The sequence below is a fragment of the Drosophila gunungcola genome, chromosome 3R, assembly GCF_025200985.1.
Source record: "Drosophila gunungcola strain Sukarami chromosome 3R, Dgunungcola_SK_2, whole genome shotgun sequence".
NCBI lineage: Eukaryota > Metazoa > Arthropoda > Insecta > Diptera > Drosophilidae > Drosophila > Drosophila gunungcola.
In genome coordinates, this window is record NC_069139.1 from 4,714,923 (window position 1) to 4,738,910 (window position 23,988).

The following is a 23,988-nucleotide window of genomic DNA, read 5'->3' on the forward strand; positions in this document are numbered from 1 at the left end:
CGCAGCTGCAGCTACATTTTTTTCGGCTATTTAATTTGCCATTTTTTTTTGTCTAGCATATCTGGGAGTTGATTTTTCTCAGCCCCCCGCTTCCCACATTTTTTTCTATCATTTTTTTGATATATTTTTTTCTTTTTTGTTCGCTCTTAGTTTTTGTTCATTATGCTGTGCGCCAAGCCCGACGGCAAAGTAAATGCCAGCAACTGGAGACTGGAGACTGGCGACCGACCTGGCCATTGTCATGGGCGGTGGAATGGTGGTAATGGTCCTTCCCCCCGACTGACGAAAATTGAAACTGACAAAAATTTGTTACATTTGCCTGCACAGAAAAGTTGGCGACGACGACGAGCAACCCGAAAAAATACACACTTTATTACTGTGTACTTGCAGCTACTTCTTTTCTGCTCCTTCATTTCTCTTATTTTTTCGGCTGCTTTGTTTGTTTTGTTTTACTGCTGCTGCTGCTGCTACCGCTGCTGATGCTTCAGAAGTTTGGCTACAGTTCATTTTGTATGCTGCTGCCTTTGTGGTTTTTTTCTCTCATCTATTTTTTTGCCCTTTTTATCTATTTTTTAGAATTTTTCGCAAGATTCTTTCGGTGTTTTTTTCGGGCCAAATTTTGGGTGCAGTGAACGAGAATCGAAGACGGCATTTAAATATGAAATGCAAGGCGTAAATGATTACGAAGCGAATTATAATGACTGATAAGTGCCTTGTTTAATAATTTTAAAAGTAGTTCTTATATTTCAAGGCTTTCGCAGTATTTCTAAGACAATATTTTAAATCCTTTTTCAAAGTTCCTTTAATAATACTTTCATAAATTTGATTCGTTTTTGTAATATTCTGAATTTTTCATAAATCTAAAATTGCAAGAAAAGTATTTTAACGTTATATGTTATTGTCATTTATTGTATTTAAGTGTCTTGTTTTCTAAGGACTTGAACTTAAAGAACAGGAAACCAAAAATCGAGAAATGAAATGCGATGATTGATGCCTAACATAGCTTTCTTAAGCATTGAAACTTGTTTATATATTTCTTTAAATATTTGTTAAAACATAGCATATATGTCACTTTTCACTAAGGTTTTTCTTGGGTAAATATTATTAATTACGCGAAATTGTTATTCAACAATGGCCCTCCTTATTAAGTAAGGCTCATAAACACACACATTCGCTGGAACAGACACACACACAGGCACACACAGTCAATCAACCGGAGACACGCACTTGAGCTGGGCAATGCAACTATTCAACCAAAAGACCGAAATAAAAATGCATTCTATAAAAATTTTGAGAGTGCGCGAAAAAAACTTTTCCTCATTTTGCATGACAGCGGCGACAGCGACGTCAACGGCTACGCTAGCCGCGACAGCGCTGCCTGCGTCGACGGCGGCGTCAACGTTTTCGCACACACACACACATGCACACACGCAGAGAAAACAAGAGACAAGCGGCGATTGCAATTTATATTAATGCCGAAAAAAATCAAACAAAACGCGGGCGATTGATGCCGCTGATGATTATGCGTGAAAAGCACAAAAAACAGGGCCACACGGCGTATACTTGATTCATGGAAAAAGGCATTTTTTTCATGTTTAAAGGTGAATTTTTGGCAAACAAGTGTCACTGTTTTTCTACTTTTTTAATTATAAAAACCAAATTTTAAAAATTAATAAATAAATATAAATAAATATTTGTTTATCACTTTAGGTTGTGCTTAAACTTATTTTAAGTTCAAAGTCTGTTTGCTATATTTAAAAGAATGCACTTTATTTAAATTTTATTTTGGTAATTGTTGTTTTTCTCTATGTGAATTGAGTTTTTGCCTTTTTTTTAAATTATTTATGCGATGCACTTTTGACTTTTTTAAGAAAAGTTATATTTGCCAATTTATTTTTTCAAAAGTTATTTTTGTTTGATAATTTTTGTTTTTGGTTGTTGTTTTTTTTAGATTCTCTTAATTTTTGCATATAACAAATTTTTGCTTTTTAATCCAGTTCCTTGTCGGCATTATTGAGTTCTATTTAAATTGTTTTAAGCTAATTTATTCACTTAGTTTTGAGTGCTGTTTTGCTGTTTTTAATTGTATATTAATTTTCGGCAATTGGCGTGGGTTTATCATTTGGCAAACGATAACGATTCGATTTTCGCCTATGGACTACTGCGTGTAAATGGGCAATGCGCTTAATGCTTTACGATTGATATACGCGATCGTCGGACGCTACACCTCGGAACGACTCGGGCCGCGTCCGAAAATGCGTTCCGTTGCATATCGGATGCGTTGGTTTATGCGACTGCGACTGCACAACAACACGAAGACACCAAACAGCACACCGAGTTGACGTCGACAGCGTCGCCGATGTAGTTGTCGTTGTGCAAAAACAGCAAGAAAAACACTGGAAAACACACAGATACACGCACACCCAGAAAAACTGCATACTGCAAAAACTAGAATGCTTGAGCGGAAGAGAGAGAGGACTTTTTGAGTTATTTTCGCAGAGCGCAGACGCGAGAACTTTAGGAGTAACGGGGTAAGCCGCACTCACACACACACACACACTTACTCGCGTAGAGAATGAGAGAGAGAACCCGAGTGCACTTCAATAATTGCATTGCACTTCGAGTGCAGCGCGCGTTGATAAAAAATTTTGCCAAGCTGCGCGACGAGCTGCCAAAATTCAGCGAACTTTTTTTGAGTCCTCCCAAGAAATGCAGCTCCCCCATTAAAACTGCTCTCGCAGAAAAGGCACTCAAAGACACTCACTCACACATGTGCAGGCGGCTAGAACAATACACACCGACATACAGTACCATTAATTCACCACATTTTTTGTGTCGATTTTTTAATGCACGCACACCAGCAAAAGGAATGCACTTCTGCCGCTGCGCTGCCGACGTCACAGCAATTAGCTGCTTTTTTTGGGTGAATTGGCAAGGGGCGGGGCGGGGAAATATTAGGGAAGGCAAAAAAAGGATATGGACTAAAATAGGATATTCTTGAATAGCGACTGCAAACAAGGTGTAATGTAGTTCTTGTCAAAAATAACCCCTAGAAACATTGAACAAGTAGTTAAATTGTTCACTTTAAAAGAAATAATTTTTAGATCAATAAAAAATATATATATATATTAAAAAATATTTTGATTTTAATAGTTTTATTTACAATCTCTACCAAAAAGAGCTAAAAAAAATGTACATGTGTTTTTTTATAAAAGAAATTAGCCTGTAAATTATATTATAATCTATTAACATATTTATAACAATAATAATGGGGAAGTCGTTTTTAAACTTCTGAAATGAAATAAATAAGCTACGAATTGCCCTTTAATAAATAAGTAAAGCAAAAAACTCACTCAAACTTATTAACCCACCAATATTCGGCTTGAGAAACTGCATTTCCTGCTCATCGAAAGCGACTCTCCTGTGGTGAGTTTCTCCTTCCCCAACTCAACTCGAGCGAACCACTCAAGAACGTTGCGCTCTCTCACTCACTCACTCAGTCGCATGTAAATGAGCTTAAATGATTTCTTATTTTTGTTTTCGCTATTTTTTATTTACTTTTTTTGGTTGCATTTATTGTTCTTCTGGCAAATATGAACTTTGCTTTGGCTTTGTTCGCGACTTAAATTTAGTTTTAAGTGATAAGTCACTCTCTCTTTTGCTCGTTTATTTTTGGGTGTCTCTTTCTAAGTGCGCAGTTAGATTGTCCAAAATGGTGGAACGTGCCATTCCGCAGCGACTTTGTGGTGAGATGACTAATTTCAAACCGTGGATAAAGATAAACCTCAATTCCCAAACTGCGCACTTTTTTTTTTGGGCAGCGTGAAAATCTTCGCACACTTTTCATTTCACTTTAAGGTAAAGTCTAGTAGTACAACTGCGACAGCAAAAACAACAATGAATATGGCAATTGTAGTTCAGTTGTAAAACGCCAACGACCTGACGCACGTTCAAGGTATTATCTCATAAACAGAGCCGAGCGCGAGCGAGAAGGCATATATCCACACACTCGCACATATTGTATGAGCGCATGCTTTAAGAGCCCTTGCTCACTAATACTCTTACGCAGTCAACTGACAACAACAAAGCAGTACAACAACAACAGGGCAGTACAACAACAGTAAATTCAGTGACAACAATGAGAGCGCAACAGTTGCAAAGTCATGTGGCGAATGCTGCAACCGAAAGCTCATTGACTTTCCTCGTTTTTCTTCCCATCCACTACGCATCATTCGATCGCTGATTTATCGGTTATAAATACTTCAAAAAATATAAAGTCCAAAAAAATAAACATTAGGGGATTCAGATTTAAGAATACTAAAAATTTGAATAGTGCTTATAAAACTAATTTAAAGGCCAAAGGTTTTGATTCTTTATTAGTTATCATTTAAACAATGTTTCCAACTTTGTTTTTACGTTTTATTATAACCACACAAAAAAATAATCTTCCACTTGTTTTTAAGCTTAAATAATTTTTAAGGCTTAAAAATTTACAGGTTTTCCTTTTCAATTTATTAGTCTGCAATGTGATCAAATTGCATCAAGTATCGCACCTTCCATTTTTTGTATTATTTATTTTAAGACCCGAGGGAAAAATAATAAAATTACTCTTAAGCAAAAATTCCCTTTTGTGACTTTTTAAAATTAATTCAGTACATATATAAATGATGTTAAATCAGGAATATTCTTTTATGACGTAACTATATTGTTTTTTTGTTCATACAAAGAAACAAAAAATTATCAAGTTGAAGGAAGAGTAGTTCTTTGACGAAAACCCCCTTTTTTAAATAAGTTCAATATAGGAGCCAATATCTTTCAAAAACTTTTGAATGGTTAATAAAACTAAAATTGGCTCCTTAAAACTATTTTTAACTAAAAATGCCACCTACTACGCATAGATATTTCTTTGTGTAGCTTTATATTTACGCTTTGCTAGATCGTAGATGAACACTTTTTGATCACCACTCGCTTATCGTACGACTTTTGTTTACATTTCAGCAACAGCAGAGCCAACTCAGTTCTTGTTGCCACACCAAAGTTATTGGGACATGCGATTTTACTTTGCCTTTACAACATCTTCAATCAAATCAGCTTCTATATAAAAAAAAACCAAGCGTATACATTTTTTGCAATATTGCCAGTTTGTTGATAATGTTCCTTAATCAATTACACTCGTTTTTGTTTTCGCTTATTTATGGGAGGGCAATCTCGGTATGTACGTAAATTCAATATATATGTGTGTATGAACCGATTTGCAGGAGTATATTGGAAATTTCTTAGATTTTACTATTGCAATTTGTTGCATCGATAATCGGTTATCAGCTTGAATTGTATTGCCGCAAGTGAGTGCAATTGGAGCAAGTGATTCAGCCGGGGTGTGTTCTTTGTTGTTGGGACATGTGTGGCAAGCGCGATTGATTCGAATTGCTTTCGATCAAACTCGAAAATTCTGACGAAAGTTCAGAGATAACGTAAACGACAGCGGGACGAAGGTTTTGCTTTCCAGTAAAATTTGTGGTTCAGCTTACTATCCATTGGAAAAACATAAGAAATGTGAAGTTATCCTTATCAAACATTGTCCTCATTAAATTTCCACAGCATCATCTTTCGTTTCGTATTGTATCTCAGTAGCTCAAATAAAAAAAATAGGTAGTGATTCATTCATTTATAGACTATTGCAAAATATTAATTACATTTTTTAAATTTGTTATTATATAAAATAAATGCAGATAAATAAAATGCAGTTTGGTCATTTAATGGCTACATCTCATTTTAACTCTAACATCTATTCAAATAAACCTTAAAAATGTAAAGTTAATAAAACACTAAATTATTTTAATGCAATTTGACAAGCTCTTAAAAATATATATATTTTATTTGGTTAATAAAATAAACAGAAGTGGGACAAGCTATAAGTTATTTGAGATCATACTCTAAGTCGCTTAAATCGCTTTAGAAAGTATTTTTTACGCGGCCAAAATCAGCACTAGATCGCGTAACGACTGCGACATATCACGTATACGCATTGTGGTGCCAGTTGGCAATTGCACTCTCAACTTGAATTTTTGTATTCTTGGCGCTTTTTGCTTCCGCATAAAATGTCGCACAACAAGTTGTTGCCGTTGTCGCCATATAGACGTCAGCGTCTTAACCCACAGCTACCCGCTTAACCCCTTGCCGCCGCCGGTCGCCTTTTACCGTTTCAACGCCATTTTGGTAAGACCTCAAGGCGAACTTGTCTCGAGCTTTCCAGTCCCATTCATTCTTTAAGCGTGTTTATGCTGGCAATTTCGTTACGTTTGATTAGTGGCCGGCAAATGGCATTTGACTTGCAGCGTTTCGATTGCGTTTTTGCAAAAAAAGATAACTGCATTTTTCTACTACAATTATATCAAGTCGATTTTCGTATTGTCAACCTTGGGAGAGCGGAGTTAGAAATTGTGCACTTGGCTGGCTTGTCAATTGATTTTGTATTTAAGTTGAAAATTTATGGCACACGATTTGCACATTAGAGCTGCCAGAACACAGAGTTCAGATTAATTAAACTAAGCAAGCTAGCAAACAAACAAAAAATCTAGAAAGTAAGGGGAAATAATTCGCAAACGTATTAAAATTCATGCCACTGAGTCAAAGTCTAATGCATTTTCAATGTATTTTTACAAGCAGTGTGCTGAATATTTATCGATTAGATGTCGTCTCTGCCCAGTAAGCCCCCTCCCCACCCTCCTTCACCCCCTTTGCTAGTTATCCCTTGTCTGCTGCAGACAAAGACGCAGCAGATAAAACGGAAGTACAGTTTGTAGTGTCCGCACAAAAGCAATTGCCAAGGAGCTGAAAGCGCCACAAGTGCCACAAGGAAAAATTCTACAAGTTTTCGTTTTTTTTATCTGCCAAGGGGCAGATGGAGAAAAAAAATTGCAGACTCCATATCTGTTTTTGGGGGCTTAAAAACAAAGGATCAGTTTTTGGTGTTAGGAAAGTAAAATGATTTTCGTGTAGGATATATATTTTTTTTTGGGGGGCTTAAGCCTAAGGCGGAAATCTCTGTGGCACCTAAAATTGGTTGTTTAAGATTTGAGTTGAATTTATATTTTGTATATTCAACCCTAATTTAGCTGTGAAAAACTGTCAAATTGGATGGAAAATGAAGGGAGAGTGCTATGCTAACAACAAGTTGTCGACAGATGACAACTGTTGCTTCGCGCGTTTTGGTGGAAATCGAGGGGGTTGGCCGACTACAAAACTCCCCCACACACACGGGTATTCGACGAAAATCGCCGAAAGTGACGCGACTGGCGCAGCAGCCGGAAAACTCCCACCCACGCCCCTCGGAAATCCGTATATAAACCGAAAAAAACCCCCAGGCGACTGAGTTGTTAGAACGTGTGAAGTGCTTTCTTTGCATACTTTTGTGCGTTGTGTTTTGCCGGCGATGTTGGCGATGCTGTTGCTCCTGCTCCTGCCACTTGTTGTGCCTGAGTGTATGTGTGTGTGTGTGTGTGTGTGTGAGTGAGTGTGTACTGCGACTTATGCAACAAGTGCGCTAGTTTGTTGTTGTATAACGATGTTACAAAGTCAACACACAAACGTCTGCCACGTCGTCATCAGTGTCGAAGCAGCATGTTTTGGTTTTGTTCGGTTGCTCCTTTGACTTTTGGTTTGAACATGTGTTTCTGTCTGTGTTTCGGGGGTTCTTCTCTTGGCAAAGTTTGGGGTTTCGCTTTACTTCTTCAGAAAACATTTCATACAAGCACACGAATTCCTGATACACCTTGGCATGAACTTTTTGGGGGAGGGGTATTGTGCATATTTTAAAAGTGTTCTGCCAAGTGTTTTTCCACAATCTGTCAACGAGCCGAGTTGAGTAAGTTTTCCTCTCAGAGGTATTTCCCACTTCTATTTGGGTGCTTGGATTTTTTGTTGGCCCTTTCAATGTGTCGTTTGTTGTGTAAATTGCCACCCAAATGGCTTTTATGGTTTGCAAGTTTAATAGATTTGCATATGTGTCAAGACTTTTGAAAGGTTAACTATACCCTTTTTGGGTAAATTGTTTTTTTGGCACGTTAGTTGGGAGTAAAATGTTTATATGGGTGTGCTAATAGAGTTATGGACAGTTGCTTAAGCAAGGATGGCTTTGGAGTTTTAGTCGAAATTTTGTTTGTAAAACATTTTTATAAGTTATTATAGTATTTAAATATTATTATTTATAGTATTTTAATATAATTTTAAGTAAATTAAAATATTTTTGAGCTGTTATCACTTTATTTCTTTTATTGAGTATTTTTAAGCTATTTGAATAGATTTTGGTGATTTTTGTTGTTATAACTCTAAGTAATTCTAATGCAACAATTTAAATATCAAGTTAAGTTAAATAATGTTTGTAAGTCTTAGAAGCCGTTTTTCCTATGCAGTGTTTAGATTAAATTTAAATATTTATTAAAGTTTTTATGTAACAGCTAATAAAAGGTAACCGTATTTTTAAGCTCTTAAAGATTAAAATTGCGATTTTTTTGTAACCTTTAATTGGCATAATATTTTCGTTAATTTTAACCATTTGTTTGACAATCTTTCCTTTTCATCATTTGAGAAACTTAATAAACTTTAATAATTCAAAATATATACATTTCTTTCATTTAGCTTCAAGATATAATTGAGTTAATGGATTTTAGTGAATTGACCCAATTAAATTCTTGTTTGTTTCTTGATTTATTTATGTTTCGCTTTTGTCGTTCTTAGTTATATAAAATTTTTTTGAATGCCAAGTGAATAGTGAATTCTTTGAATTCGGTTTCTCACCTGCTTGCAACGCGACATCTCAAACATGCAATTAGCACCAAAAAAAATGGAAAACATGGCTGCTTCACTCAGTCAATTCAATTAAGCGTTAACACACATATGCCACACTTATCAGCCGCTCTCTGTCTCTGTCTAATGGCCTCGCGCCATCTCTGTCCCTCCGACTTGGAGTATGCAAAATGGTTGTGTGATCGCTTTAATTAAATGCCTACACATAAATTATCTCGTTGCACTCGACGACAGAGTCTTTAATTAAATTTCCACAAACACACACGGGCCAACACACACACTCGGCCCACAAAAGCACACAACACTTTTTGTGGCGAGGAGTGGGGGTTGTGCTGGTAAATCGAGAAAATCGCGCACCAGCAACAGTTGGCGCCAATTGTTGCTTCAATCTTCGTCCAAATCGAGTGAAGTGAACTTTTGCTTAAACTGCCCCTTTGGTGGCTGTCAAAGTGCACCTCTGACTAAGTGGATTTTTCGGTGGCCTAAGCTGGCCGAAATCGTCGTTGTCGTCCTGCTGGTGGCTGCTGCCAAACTCACTTGTTGCACAATGCCAACCGAATGCCGACGCCAAATGCACGGGAAAATAGTTGTGCAGTCGCTGCTGGCGCTGGCGCTCGCTGCGCTGCCAGTGCCTTCCCAGTGCCTTCCCAGTGCCTTCCCAGTTTTCCTTTTCGCAGCAACAAATTCGACAAAAATGCCCGATACACCCACCAAACTACGAGACGGAGCCAGACCAGCCAACCGAGTGCAGCCAAATGTTGCTGCAAGGACCCAAACCCAAGTTGTGCCACCCACGAGCCCCCCAAATGCCATTCAAACTACACACCCATCCTAGCCAAGCTCACACCCACACACACAGATAGTACGTATAGTAGGGGGTGGTGCAGTCGGCGGTGGGAGGTGGCTGGGTGGCTGGGTGGCTTAATGGCGACGACGTCAACGAAGCGACGAAACTTTTTTCGAGCACACGAAACTTTTTCAGCACGAAAATCAAATGCAGCAGCAAAATAACGAGGCGGCAGCGCAGTCGACGCCGAAACTCAGACTCAAAGCTCACCCAATTTCCCACTTTTCCGTCCCCCTAAAAAACACCAAACCCGCCTAGCCCACGCCACCCCCCCCCCCAACCCCTCTCTACTCACCCCCCTTTTTGCCCACCAGCCAGCGTTGACTACATTTTTTTGTTCTCCTCTCTTTTTTGTGCCATTTTGTTTTTGTGTGTTTTGCTGTTTTGCCTTCGCTACACTTCCCCACCCACCCACACACACACACACTTTTGCCTACATATAATGTGAATTTTTTTCCACAGTGCATTTTGCCCAATGTCCTTAGCGCCATATTGGCGCGCTCTAGCTCCACCTAGCTCCCTAAGAACCCCCTTGAAAGTCCTCCCATTTCGCATTAACTTTGTGCTTTTTCGTGCTTCCGCTTCATTTTTTTCTCTCGGGCGAAAAATAGAAAAGAACTCAAGCTAGGAAAAATGCAACGGGAAAAAAATGCTGAGCTGCGTCTTGTCCGCAAATCGTTCGAGCGGATTGGAGGTCCTGTCGGGCGGGGGAAGTGGGCATTGTCCTGGCCATACCTTGAACCCAGGCAAATTCTCAATCAAAACCCCACCACCCAGACCGAAAGACCCAAAGTCCACCTCAAGCTTCCTGACTTTCTGGCGAGCACCGGCCGGTTGACCAGCGTCAACACCCAGCCACACCGGGACAAAATTATATATATTCCCTTTTAATAATGCCATTTAATGATAGTGGTTTACTTTGGAAAAGCTAAGTCAAAATCAGAGGCTCATATCCTATTATTTCGTCTTTATCTGCAGAAAAGGTTTAATATTTATCGAATATTAGTTTTATTAAAAAAAAATATAATAAAGACATTTTTAATTAATTCATAAACCTTATTTTTAAACATTTATTTTGTATAAAATGATCTCATTATAAAATATTTATATGCTTAATAAATTTATTTTATATTATTACTAAAATAGTAATTTTAAGAAACGCGATTAATTGACAATTTTAAAAGCTTAATTTAAAATGGTAGGTATTAAAATTTCAAACTAATGAATTTATTTTCAATTATTAATGTCAATATTTTTATTTTCTGTGCACTTGCCAACCCACCTTCACACCATAAAAAAGAATGCCAAAAGAATGAAAAAAGTGGCAAGGCAAAGAAAAAAACCGGCCAAAGGCAACCAACCAAAAAATCTATTTTCCAATTTCTGTGCACCCAGAAAACCGATGGTGGGTGGCTAAAATGGGTAGGGTGGGGGTATGAGACACCGAATGCACCAAACTATGGTCGTGCTAACTCCCCCACCTCCCACACATTCCGTCTCTTTCTGTCTATATAGCCCTCTCGCTTGCACCGTGTTTCACCCACTTGTGGCGCTTCCTCACACACACACACACACACACACACACCAGCACGAATTTGGCTGCCTCGCACGAAGGACGAAGGAACAAGGACGAAGGACGGAGGCGACTCCTTCGGCGCTTGCAGCGTCATCCTCGCAAATACAACAACAAGTGGATGTGGCTGTGGCAGTGGAAGTGGAAATGGAGAAAACTCGTAAAAATGTAACCTAAAAACCGCCGGAAAAAAATTCAACAAGGCAAAGGCAAGGCGTGGAAAAATGGAGTGGGTGGAAATAGTTCGCCCGACATTGGAAAGTAGGTGGAGTGCTTATTGCGTAGTCCATGAAATGCTGGCCAGGATTGGGTTGCCCCACCCACCCACTCAAACACACACACACAAAGGCACACACACACACTCTAGCAGACGCGACGTTGTCCTCGTCGCTTGTTGCATCCTTCTGGCATAAAAATGCCTTCTTACAGCCAAAGACGGTGGGTGGAAAATCCCAAAAGGGGGATGGGGTTTGGCTGAGTGGGTGTGTAGGAAAAGCCAAAGCCGACAGCGGCGCCTGCAACGCTATTCTCCTTCTCCTTTATTGTTGCTTGTTGTTGGCGTAATCGAAAGATGCGTTTGGCAATGTGGGTGGCAGAAGAAAACTGTTGGAAAGGGTGGGAAAACCACTACATAGAGACAAGGCCCACAATATTGCCCAACACCTGCTGCTTCTTAATACACCAGCACACACACACACACACACTTACACACACACACACACACACACACCAAGAAACTTTCTGCGCTCTCGCTTCCTCGCTGCAAATAAAAAAAATATATATATGTGCAGCTTGTTGCTTTCGGCCACCTCCCTCCATTCCATCAACATTATAATGCATCTCTTTCTCTTCTATATATTTGAGATTTTTTTCCTCTATTTATTTAGTTTTTTTGTTTTTTTTTTCGTTAGTAAAGGCAAAGGAAAAGTTTGGCTTTTTAATATGTTTACACCCCATCGGGCGGGAAAGGTGGTTTGGTAGTTTTCCAGGCAAACAAACTAAATAGAAAGGATTCGGGTGAGAATAAGGGAAGGGGCTGGGCTGAGCTGAACTCGACTGGCTATGCAACAAGTTAAATCCCTGTTGGGGCTTGTTTTCTGCTGGATAACTTTTTCGCATGGAAATATAAGCTTAGCAAAATATTTGCCTGAGCTCTTTATTGCTTTATTCAGGTAGATTGCATTATCTCACGGAAATCTTTTACAGAAGCTTCGAAGGTGTGATTTAGATCCGGTGGCGTCTAAGTTTTCAGTCGAAGTTTATTGGCTTTAATTTCAATACTTAATTGTTAGCTTCAAATCCCAGTTTTTAAAAATTATTATTTAAATTAATTGTCTTATGTTTACTTATATAACCACGCGTTTTTAATTGAAGCATAAATGCTTTTTAATAGCTAAAAAAATAAACATTGTCTTTAAATAAAATTCTGAAAACAAATTTGCTTAGATTATGTTTTACTTTGATCAAATAAAATGCATCTGTACAAACTCTTAAACATGCAGGGGCATAGACTTAATGATTAAAAAAACTTTTCTGTGTGACATCTTAAAAACGAAAATATACGCTTTTTTAAAGTCTTTAAAAGCCTTAATCCTAAAGTTTTTATAAGCTTAAATTTAATATTAACTTGACAGTTTTGAATAATTTATTAAAGTAAGTCATTTATACCAAAGCTTTGAAACTCTCAAAAGGTGAAGCCAACTGGACACTTTCTTTGAGCAAATATCCTAAAATTTTCTTTAATGGAGTTACATAAAGAAAATCATTTCGTCCCCAGACAAATTTGCCCCATAACCGCCGCCATCGAAAATTACCTTTATGCAGCTTATATAATTTGGTTAGTGTAATCTCCTTTATGCCGGCGCTTGGCTGCTGGGCAACCGACTCCGAACACACACCTGAATCCACAAGTGGATGGGCTCCCATTACAATCAAATGAAACTCCACCACTGATTCACTGATTGAGCCATTGCCAACAACAGTTGGGTGGGGAAAACGGGAAATGCAACAGGCAAGATTTCCCATCAACACTATGCCCCAAGCCACCCAGAGCCACAAACCCACCAGAAAGCCACCCACCCAAACCTAGGCCAACCAACGACGTCTTTGTCTTCCTCTTCAGCTTCGATCAGCATCGTTTTTCTGGGTGGTCCAAAGTGGGTTTGAGTTTTGGGGGGTTTGAATAAAAAATGCTAGAAAAAAAAAGAAATGCAGGAAAATTCGTTGGCGACGAAAATCGGCCACAAAAACAGGCGAGGAAAGCGCTCGCTCCTCGTTGGCTCGTCCTCGTCCTTCGGTTCGGCTTCGTTCGTTTGCCAATTGTTGCAGTAGATTTTCCTGCTGTTTTTGTAGTAGTTTTCCCTAGCCCCCCTATACATCCCCTCAATAGTTCTGGCTGCCTTTTCGGCAGACGCATTCGGCACTCATCGTCTGCAATTTTTATATTGTGCAATATATTTCGTAGGGACACCCACCTCCTGCGCATGTGTGTGTGAGTGTGTGAGTGTGGGCTGTGTGTGCGTGTGCTTAAGTGCGCTTCGTTATCTCCAGCAGAGCACTTCGTTTTGGGCCCCCTCCCCGCTTAACCCATGTTGGCTAGAACTAACCCGAAACCCAGACCCCCAAAAGCCAGACACCCATATATATATTTATATATATATACATATATATATATATATATATATATCTGTGTATATCCTCCTTTTTTTTTGCCTGGCTTCTTTCACATTTTGCTGCAGCTTCGTGCAGCGAGGACAACGAAGTCGTCGTTGCCGGAGAGCCGAGCAAAAATTGTCGCTGGAAAAATGTGCTAAGGGTTTTCCTAGCTGTGGAGGGGGGAAAACCACTGGAAGCGGTGCCGCTGTCTCTGTGTTTGTGCGGGAATGTCAACTAGAAACAAGGACGATAAGCATTATGGAGCGCATTGAGGAAGTAATTGAGTGCACGAGACAGGGACGCAAGGCAAGGACGATGTGTTTGTGTGTGAGCTGGCGAGAAAAAAAAATATACACTTACTTACATACATTCACATATATATGTATATATATTTGTACATGGAGAGCAGCATTTATATAGCCGCCCACTACAACAACAAAAGGCATTTAACATTTTAATGCGGGTTTGGGTTTGGGTTTTAGCTTTGGGTCGCTGGCAACGTGCTAAACGTGCTCAAAAACCGAAATGAGTGTTTTCAGGCAAAAGGATACGGCTGAAGCAGCCGCCAGGAGCCGAAGAAATATATATCCAAGGGTGACACCAGAGTCAAGCTAAAGGAAAAAAGGCTTTGCAATTTATGTTAATTTTTCTCCGTGTTTGGCCAGACTCCTGTGTTTTTTTTTGTATTTGTTTCTTTCGCTCAAACATATGGCCCGGACGTAAGCCGCCCCTGCCGATGTTGATTAGGTCTGGCTAAAGTCAATTTCAGGCGAACAACTTTCAGGCACTTCATTTGCCATTTACACGGTCCAAATCCCATTTGCGGTCTTGGACTATAAGCTATGAGGCCAAGGAGGGCAGTTTGGAAAATGGCGAAAAAAAAGTATGCTATTTGCAAGCGCTTTACATAGATATGTACCATTAAATAACCGGTGGTGCTATGTTCAATCCACCTAGCACAAAAATTATTCGGCTTAATTGGATGAGAGAGTGGATATTAGTAGAGAAAAAGTATGTGATACCTTCTTTAAAAAACTGAGCTTATACCAAGTTACAGCCTTAAAAAAATTTAATATTTAATTTGATATAATTCCATTCTTCGAAGTGAAAATTTTCAATTCTGGTTTTTATCCTATTTAATTAAAGAAACAGCTCTAATTTAATTTATGTGGAAAAATTGCTAGCTAATTATTTCGATATTTAAGATGCTGTTTGTTGGGTGCTTTTTCTTGAAGGCCTTCTTCTTTAAAAGTTTCAAATGAAATTTTAATAAAAAGCAATTAAAATAATTGGTTTAAACTGACAGTTCATTTGAAACCTTTGTTATTGGGCACCAAAAACCAGAGTAAAATTGAATCTAAGAAGTGATCGACGTAACAAAATGTTTTTAAAGTGATCTCAAAGTATTTTGAATGCAATAATATATTTCTTATTTGTATTTATATATATTATAATTTGTTTAATTTAAAAGATAAATTGAAAAAATGAGAATAAAAACTCACCCACAGTGTGCAGCGTTTTCTTGGACCACTTCAATAGCTCCCGTTTGATGAGCATACGCTCTTGCACACATCTGGCAAATGAACAGTCGGCCATAGTTTTTGGGTTTTTGGGCAATGAGGGCGTTAAAGCTAAATTGCAACTGTACCTGCAATTGAACAAAAGGCGAAAAGCCAACACAATTAGCTGGAAATGACAAACAAAACGACACACAAAAAAACGAAAAATTTCCCCAATGGAAATGAGTGTTAATTTATTAAATCTATAATACGACATATAAAATTTCATTTACTGCTGTTGTTGCCGCATTTTCGAACGCTACGAAATGATTAAACGAGTTTTGTTTCAAGGTTATCGCGAAAACACACAAAACCTGTTGCACTTTAGATTTGTTTTTGTTGTTTTCGTCTTATTATTTCATATGCTGAAAATTTATTTATTTTTCTTGATTTTGTTGTTGAATTCTTGCTAAGCCACCAGTATCTGGTTGTTGTTGTTGCTTTAACGTTTTTACCTTTTTTTTGCAGTTCTAGTTGCCGGTGCTGTTGTATTTTGTGGTTTTTTTTTTCAGAGTGTTGGTGGGGGCTTTTACTATTCGGGCAGCTACCAGTTTTTGATATTTCCTAGTTACAAGTACAGTGGGTTTCAGTCCAGTAATAAAAATGAATTTACAATTCTAAAAAAATCCCATTTGATGGAAATCTTCATACTTAAATTAACAAAACAAGTGTTTGATAAACGCTAGTTTATTCTAATGAATTTTTAATCTATTGATCAAATGTTACACATTTTGTAGAGCATATCTAATATAAATAATTACATTTTAATATTTTGTATATTATTTTATTGGATAGTCGCTTGTAAAAAATATATTCAGATTTTGTTCATGATAAAATTTGATAAATTGTTCGTCAAAAATAGTTTGGAAGAAATGTTTTTAATCTATTAGCTATTAAGTCGTATTAATGTTCTGAAACTCACTGCACAATTGAACAAGTAGAAAACAATTTTTTTTTTTGCTATTTAAGCTGTCTATTACATTAATTTATTCAAATGCCGTTGTCGTTGCTGTCGCTTTGCATTAAATTAGTTTTGTTTCATTATTAAAAAGTCGTAAATTGCGAAACGTGTTTGGGATTTCGCTATGAGTTTGGCTAACTCAATGAGTGCCACTTAATATCTGCCCGCCTGCATCTAATGAGATGCATCGAAACTTTTATGGACTGCATTCCTATTTCGGGTAATTTCAGGCGTTGTTATTTTTGGGGGGCTGTGAATGAAAATTCGCAACCTGTAATTGCCTTTTGGCTGATAAATGATTAAATCTGATAGGAGCCAATTTGAGTTCTATCCTCCGTCCGTCTCTAGGTTTTTCCTATTCTCCTTTGGCCTGTGCTATCGCTATGACAGCCACTAAATTTTCATGTTTACCTCAACGGATATTTGCCTACCGAAAACCAAAAAAACCGGCTCCGATTTTCCAGCCCCTTTGGAGGAAATTACAATAGCAGCCGAAGAGCTGGAAAAAGTAATTGAGATTCTAATATCAGATAGCAGATATGCTGATGTCGGCTTACATGACCGACCGGCCAGCAACAGAAGCAACAGAAGCACCAGAAGCACCAGCTGCGATCTGCGGGGCCCAGTAAAACTGGTAGCCCAAAGAGCGTTTTCGAGATGTTTACGCTGATGAAAAATTACTCCAGCTGCCATGGCCAAAGGCGGGCAATGCCAAAGCCATAGCCAAAGCCATAGCGAAAGCCAAAGTCGAAGCCAAAGTTAGCCCAACGAACAGCAGGTTGGCGTGCCGAGCAGTAGCTTTGTGGGCGTGTCAACGGAGCACGCGGCCAAACAGCAGCCAACTGATGATGGACGTTGATTATGATGGACGTTGCCGGCCTACCAAGAAGAACATCCAGAAACCAGCAGTCAGCACCCAGCACCCAAAGCAGATGCACAGAAGCCTCAAAAACCGGCAGAAGAGGCTGCCAGCAATTTGCCACGGAGGAGCAGCACAGGGAAAAAATGTCTTCAAAAATTTAACTTCATCGTAAAGGGTTCTATTTTGCTAGCACAGTGACATTTTAACTCATCGAAAATATAAAGTATGTTTCAAACTTGCTTTTGTTTCGTTGTGCCGACTAAATGTCACTTGATTATGATGAACAAGGATTTTATAATATAATCCCTACATAGTCCACACGTAAGGTGTACATAAGGTCTGACACTTTCGTAAATTGTAATTTAAGAAAATTAAGTTTTTTATTCTTTTGCTTGATAATGTCTTTACAAATAGATGTCCTTGATGTGCACATTAAATGAATTTGATATTTGAATTTTCTGTACTACCGAGTTGACATTGTGACACATTTGAATTTATCCAAACAATATTTTTTGACATCTTAAAAGAATATTCTTAGCATGTTTAAATATTAATAATATTTAAATTTTATATAGGATATATATCATCTTACAAAAGATTTATGTTTCACAGCCAGGATAAATGAAAGATTTTTATGATTCATGCAATATAAATCATACGTTTCTTCAATAACGTATGATTTAATTACATTTAAAATATACATTTTACGACAAAACTTTTTCAAAAAATATTAAAAAAATTAATAAATTTAATAAAGACATAGAAATAAAATTTCCATGTTTACCCCTTGATCAATATAATAAGAATACTACGATAATAACAACGTTAACAATGGTTTCTTTGGGTGCAGCAAGCCGATCAAACGAGATGGCAGATTGAGCGATTCTTAGGGCCAGCCCAACGCCTTCTTTTTGGTATTATTTTAAGTAATTTTCTAATTAAAACTAAATCAAGTTTTCCTCAAAGGAAATGCCAAACATTCCCTGGCATATCCGTTGATACAGCTGGGCTGTCACACACAAATATGCAAAGTCAATGCTTATTTTGAGCTCTGCGGCTTCCTGCCTTTCGCATCGGACTGAGAATCGGAGACAGGCCCAAGACAGACGGCACATACGTGTTACAGATACAAAAGCCAAGGGGAATTCATTCACTCGAAAGCTTTTTATAATAAATGCCACAAGTATCTGGTGGCTGTCGGTATTCGTATCTCGCTCGCCTGCATTTGATTTCATAAATAAAACAAAATATCAAGGCCGCCCTGCTAGAGGCTAGAAGCTAGAAACTCGTAGCCATATAATATGTGTGGCTGTGGAATATATAGAATACGAAATCACAAAAAAATGGCAGCGATTGATTGGCTGGCCAAAGGTTCTGAGCCACAGCAGATCACTAAATGTTGCCTAGAACAAAACGAGTTAATATCAATTGGATTGGTTTTGGTTTGGTTTCAGTTCAGTTGTGTTCAGTTTGGCTGGGATTGGATTGGATGTGATCTGGGCACAAAGTGCATTTCGGCTAACCAGTTTCGAACGACGGCGGCATTCGATTCTCATCAGCTCAAAGTTGAAGTGTTGTGGCCCCAAGACTTGTACCGAATTTCAGCCAATGTTAAGGCCTTGGAATCGTTTTGGCAGTACTATTTATTTTTTTCTATTATTCCAATTGCTGGGGATGCTTGCATGCCCGACAGCCTTCGCTTTTTGTTATTCTAAATACCCAATTTGCATAGCAATTTTTTACCCTCTTTTCGCCATTCATATTCATATACAATCGATGAATTTATTACTAATTTATCGTTTTTGCAACCGCCCGGAAAAAGGCGGAAATAATCGCTTACATTTTGCTTTTTTTTTTGCATCGCCCCCAAAGTGTTCTCATAATTTTATTAATTATGTGCTGTTTGTCTAGAGATTTACTTTCTAGAAAATTTGTTTATTTGTAATTTCCATGGTGGCTGATGATTGCATGATCTTTTTATTGAGATGTTGTGATCGACCTTCGCATAGTAAAATTCGCTTATTAAAGTGCTTTAAATTGTGCAAATATGTTAATTTCGATTAATTTGAATGGGAATAATATGTTAAGCAGCGTGCAAAAAACATGAGGAAGCTTGCTCAGTCTTAAGTGGAAACTTTAAAAATATATTAGAATTTTAACGAGCAAGGGAAGGGGCATTCTTTGAATTTTTGCATTTATTTTCATTTATTTCCTGTTTGAAGGGATTATTGGTACTTAATCTAGGCTAAATAAACATTTATGTTATAAAGTTGTATAGAAATAAAAACACGAGGAATATTTTTTGTATATACTTTCTCTATTTTATCATTAATCTTCTTTAAATTCATAAAAGTTTAAACTGTATTACTTTGTGATCTCATGTCGTATGAGTAATATTTGCCCAAGTGTTTGCGTGGCTATATATCTTGCTTATCTGCCTTAAAAATCTTTTTTTTTTGATTATATATTTGCAAATGGTAAACAAATTTTAGATCCTAACTTAACCAGAAGATAATAATAATTAATAATAATTGCATTTTATATTAGACTTCAATTATTATTAAAAAAGGTTTTGTAATATTTTATTCGCCATTTTTATTTATCTATCTATTTATTTATAAATTCAAGACATTGTATAACTTTTGTGATCTCATGTCGTATGAGTAATATTTGCCCAAGCGTTTTCGTTGCCATATATCTTATTTATCTGCCTTCAACATATCCGTTGACCCTGAAGACGGCATCTGCTGATTACAGATCATTATCATTAGCCACTATTTGTCGTTTGTGCAACGCGCCAGCAGCAACGCCATGACAACTCTCACCTGTTGCAGGTTGCACGTTGCTGCGGGCGTGTGCAACAAGTGCAGGCAGCAACATCGGCTAACTAAAGCAAGATGAGCACGCGCCACAGCGGCACAGCACAATGACAGGAAGATCGAAAACGAAACCAAAACCAAGTTCTTGTTGCCCGTTGGTTGGCTACTTGACTAGTTGGCTAGTTAGCTGGCCAACTAACTGGCTAACAGGCTGCTGGCTCAGTTACAGTAACACACATTCGCCGGTTGGTTGTAGGTTGCCAAAGCCATAGTCGAAGCCATAGTCATAGCCATAGCCACAGCCACAGCCATTGTATGCAGTCAAGCGCATTTCCATTTCTAACGTTGATCTGCGATCTGCGGCCCAGAGCCCCACGACTGCACTCCACATCGCGAGCCTGGTTAGTAAGGTCGAGCCTGCCCCTCGTTCATGGCCCAGCTCACCTACAAAAACGGCCAAGAGTAAAAAAGCAACAAAAATCGACAGTAAAAAAAAGGCAACCAACAGCTACAACAACCAAGGAAAGACAAGTTTAGAGGCGGCGTGTGGTGCCAAGTCTTGCCATTGGACTTGCTCTTGGCTCGAGCGTTGGCCATTGGCTGATTTATTGTCCATATGGGCAGTAGATTGCACTTGACCTCAATGAAGTTCTCTATTAGCAAACAGCCAGAAGCAAGCAGCAGCAGCATTTAATTCCAAGTCCCCACGAAAGTGCCAAAAACTTAATTTCCTGCCAACAAAAAGAGCAGAAGCTGAATCAAAGTTTGCCGTTGACATTGATTGCATAAACGGATAGAGAAAGACCCCCTCACGAGATATTTTTAAATCAAATAATGAAACAAGAGGAGCAAAGCCAGCCAGCCATCCAGCCATCCAGCCATCCAGCCAGCCAGCCAGCAACAACAACAAAGTGGCCTTTCTCTGTGGGTGAAATGAAGTTAAATGCCGCTCAAGGATGCTAAATGTGCCATGTCGAAATGTGTTGTCTGTGTGCATTTGTATGAAACTATTTGGCTGCCGGCATTGTGCATGTCGTTCCTATTGTCCCTATCTACTTCAGTTTGTATATCTGTGTGTGTACATAACTGTTGCATGCACAGGAGCAACAGGAGCATTGTCCCTGTTTCTGCTACTGCTGCTGGCATGTGGCACATTTTCGACATGTTTTGTTGAGCATTTTGGCAGCAGCAAAAGCAAAAGCAGCAGCGACACTATCTGGTTGCTCCTCGTTGCCCGTTACAATCTGCAGGAAATGTGAAAATAACGTTACGAAACTTTTTCGTTGCAATATGCGCAACAGGAGGCAGAAGCAACAGCAGCAGCAGCAGCAATGGAAGTAACCAATACACAGTAGCAGAAAAACCCCACAAAAACCCATTCCCTGCACATTGTTTTTTGCCCTGACTTTGCTTGTTTTTTGGCTGCTGCCATTGGATGGTGGCTCCTCCTCGCCAAAACTCATAGCCCCCCTCTTTGGAACTCTGTCTTCCTTTTCATTTTATTTAGTTTTCACCATCAAAACCAACCACCCCCCAACTCAAACCAACTCTTAACTTTTTTTTTGCACTATATATTTGGGTACAACGACTTGTTGCTTTGTCTATGTGTGTGGGTGTGTGTGTGTGTGGCATGGGTGTGGCTGCTTGTTTACCAACACCAGTGCACCTAAACACCCTCGTATAGAAGCAAGCCACCCAACCTCGATGCTGGTTACGTATACGACCTGTGTGCTACGTCGAGTGTCATATGTGCTGCTGCTTGTTTTATGATGTCAGTTTCGGGTTTTATTAAAACTGCCCGAAGATATATGTGATGACTTCTTTGGCTGCCTGAGACTCTCACCTTCGACTTTTACCATCGCCACCTGGCTTAACTGGCGATGCAAATGCACTTTTTTCATAAATATGTGAGCAGGCCAAATGCATTACATTAGCATTTAAATATGTATTAAAGTTGGTCGCCTTACTGCCGCTTTTCATATGGCAATTTTTTTTATCGTTTTTGCATTTAATAATAATGGCAGTGTTCTTCCGATTTTACTTCCTTTATATTTGTGTTGCTTCTTGTGCTTAATGCTTCCGGTATTTTTGATTTAAGTTGCTTTCACTCCTATTTGTGCTTACTTATGTAAGGTATGTTGATGTTACTGGTTTTTAAGTTTCGTTTTCATAGTCTAATGCTATTTCGCTTCTATTTTTTTAATGGATTCTATATTAATTTAAAATAAATAAATAATTGAATAAAATTGTAACATAAGCACAAAAGATTTTAATTCGGCCATCAAAGGCCCTATTATATATATTTGCATTGCATCTTAAGAACCTTTTCTCTGCGGCTTGTCTTTGTTAATGTATTGTATTGGATTATCGTTTAAGTAGTGTGGAATTTTAAGTATCGTTATTGCTGACTTAATAATCCAATCGCGTGGCTTCCGCTGATTCAGCCACTATTTATAACATAGCATTTATAAGTTTATGACTCTGGCTTCCTTTACTTTTTTTCGGTGTGATTATTGCTTTATTGGCTGTCGTTTTTCTCGCCGCTGCATCGCGCCTCTTCTGCTTTTTTCCCGCCTTATCAATTGCTAAAATATCTTTGGAGCCCGATTCGCGACTGCGACTGCAGCGCCGCTCACAAATTGGGGTCACCTTCAAAATTATCAAATTTCGCCCGAAATGATTAACTCGACAAACACGAAAATGCCCGACCCCTCGTCTCGAATTGTATAAAGAATAAAAGGCGGCAGCAGCAGCACTACATTCGCTCGTTCGCCAGCGAAAAACCTTATCTTTGTTACACAAAAAAAAAGAAGGAAAACAACAAGGCAACGATGTTGTTGATGATGATGAATTTGCCCTGATTTCGACACAAAAATAAACAAAAAAAAATGGAAAACTGCAAAAAAAAAAAAAGTGAGGAAAGGCAATAGAGGCGTTGTAAACTAAAGAAGCAGAAATAAAAAACAAAAATTAGATAAGACGAAATTGAGTCGCAAGCCGACAAAGAGGCCAGAAAGTTTTCCAAGCAATTCGCAAAAAAAAAACTGCCACAAAAATGTGACAAAAAACAAAAAAAAGAATTATGAACAATGCAGCAAAGTGCAGCGCGTGTGTGGCCTCGCTGAAATGGAGGGCGATTGCGGACCGGAGGAATAGGAAAATATTTTTTTTTCAGCAGTTGTCTAAATAACGAAGCCAGAAAGCAAACGAACTAAATTGCTGAAAAACTGCAAAAAAAAACAGCGATGGCGGAATGAAAATAAACGAAAACGTAACAAAAATCAATTGTCGCCAACCAAACGTCAATACAAGTGGCCGTGCGTGTTGCTCTCTCTGTCTGCCTCCCTCGCGCCACCATCTCCCCGTCCTTGTCACAATGCCCGAATGTTGGTGTTCTGTATCTGTGTGAGTATCGTCAAAATTCAGCCGCAATTGAAACTATTTGTAAGCGGGCAAAAGGCAGAGTGGAGCGAGTTCTATGAATTTAATTGTTGCGTCGAAATCGGAAAAAATAAAAAAAAATAAACAAACATCAAAAAAGATTCTTAAATAAGACAATTTTATGCTTTTCTTACAGAAGAATGGTTTAATCAAAAGATTTAATAAGTTACGAAATATTTAAAAAAATTTAAAAAATTTGGCACATATTTCTAGAAAAATTAAAAAAAAAAATTTACAAGATATAACATTTTTAGAACTAATTTATTAACATTAAAAGTCATTAAGCAAACTATTAACTTAGTCAATAAACCAAAAAAAAAGGTTTCTATTTAAATACGATTTTCAACTTAACACCAAAAACAACGTGTACAAAATGAAACAAAATTTATTATATATAAAAGCATTATGTAAAATAATCAAAATCTCTATATTATTACACTAGTAAAATAAAGAACTACCAAGCACT

The 23,988-nt window shown here is 38.2% G+C and overlaps 1 protein-coding gene across 1 annotated transcript in view; it reads right to left on the reverse strand.

The window, feature by feature from the left end:
- LOC128265342 (mushroom body large-type Kenyon cell-specific protein 1) overlaps nt 1–23,988 on the reverse strand; it is a 66,158-nt gene that overhangs the window by 37,038 nt on the left and 5,132 nt on the right. Inside the window, exon 2 of the mRNA XM_053001290.1 lies at nt 15,383–15,528. Coding sequence (XP_052857250.1) covers nt 15,383–15,476 — 94 coding nt within the window. The 5' untranslated portion in view covers nt 15,477–15,528. The remainder of the gene's footprint in view (nt 1–15,382; nt 15,529–23,988) is intronic.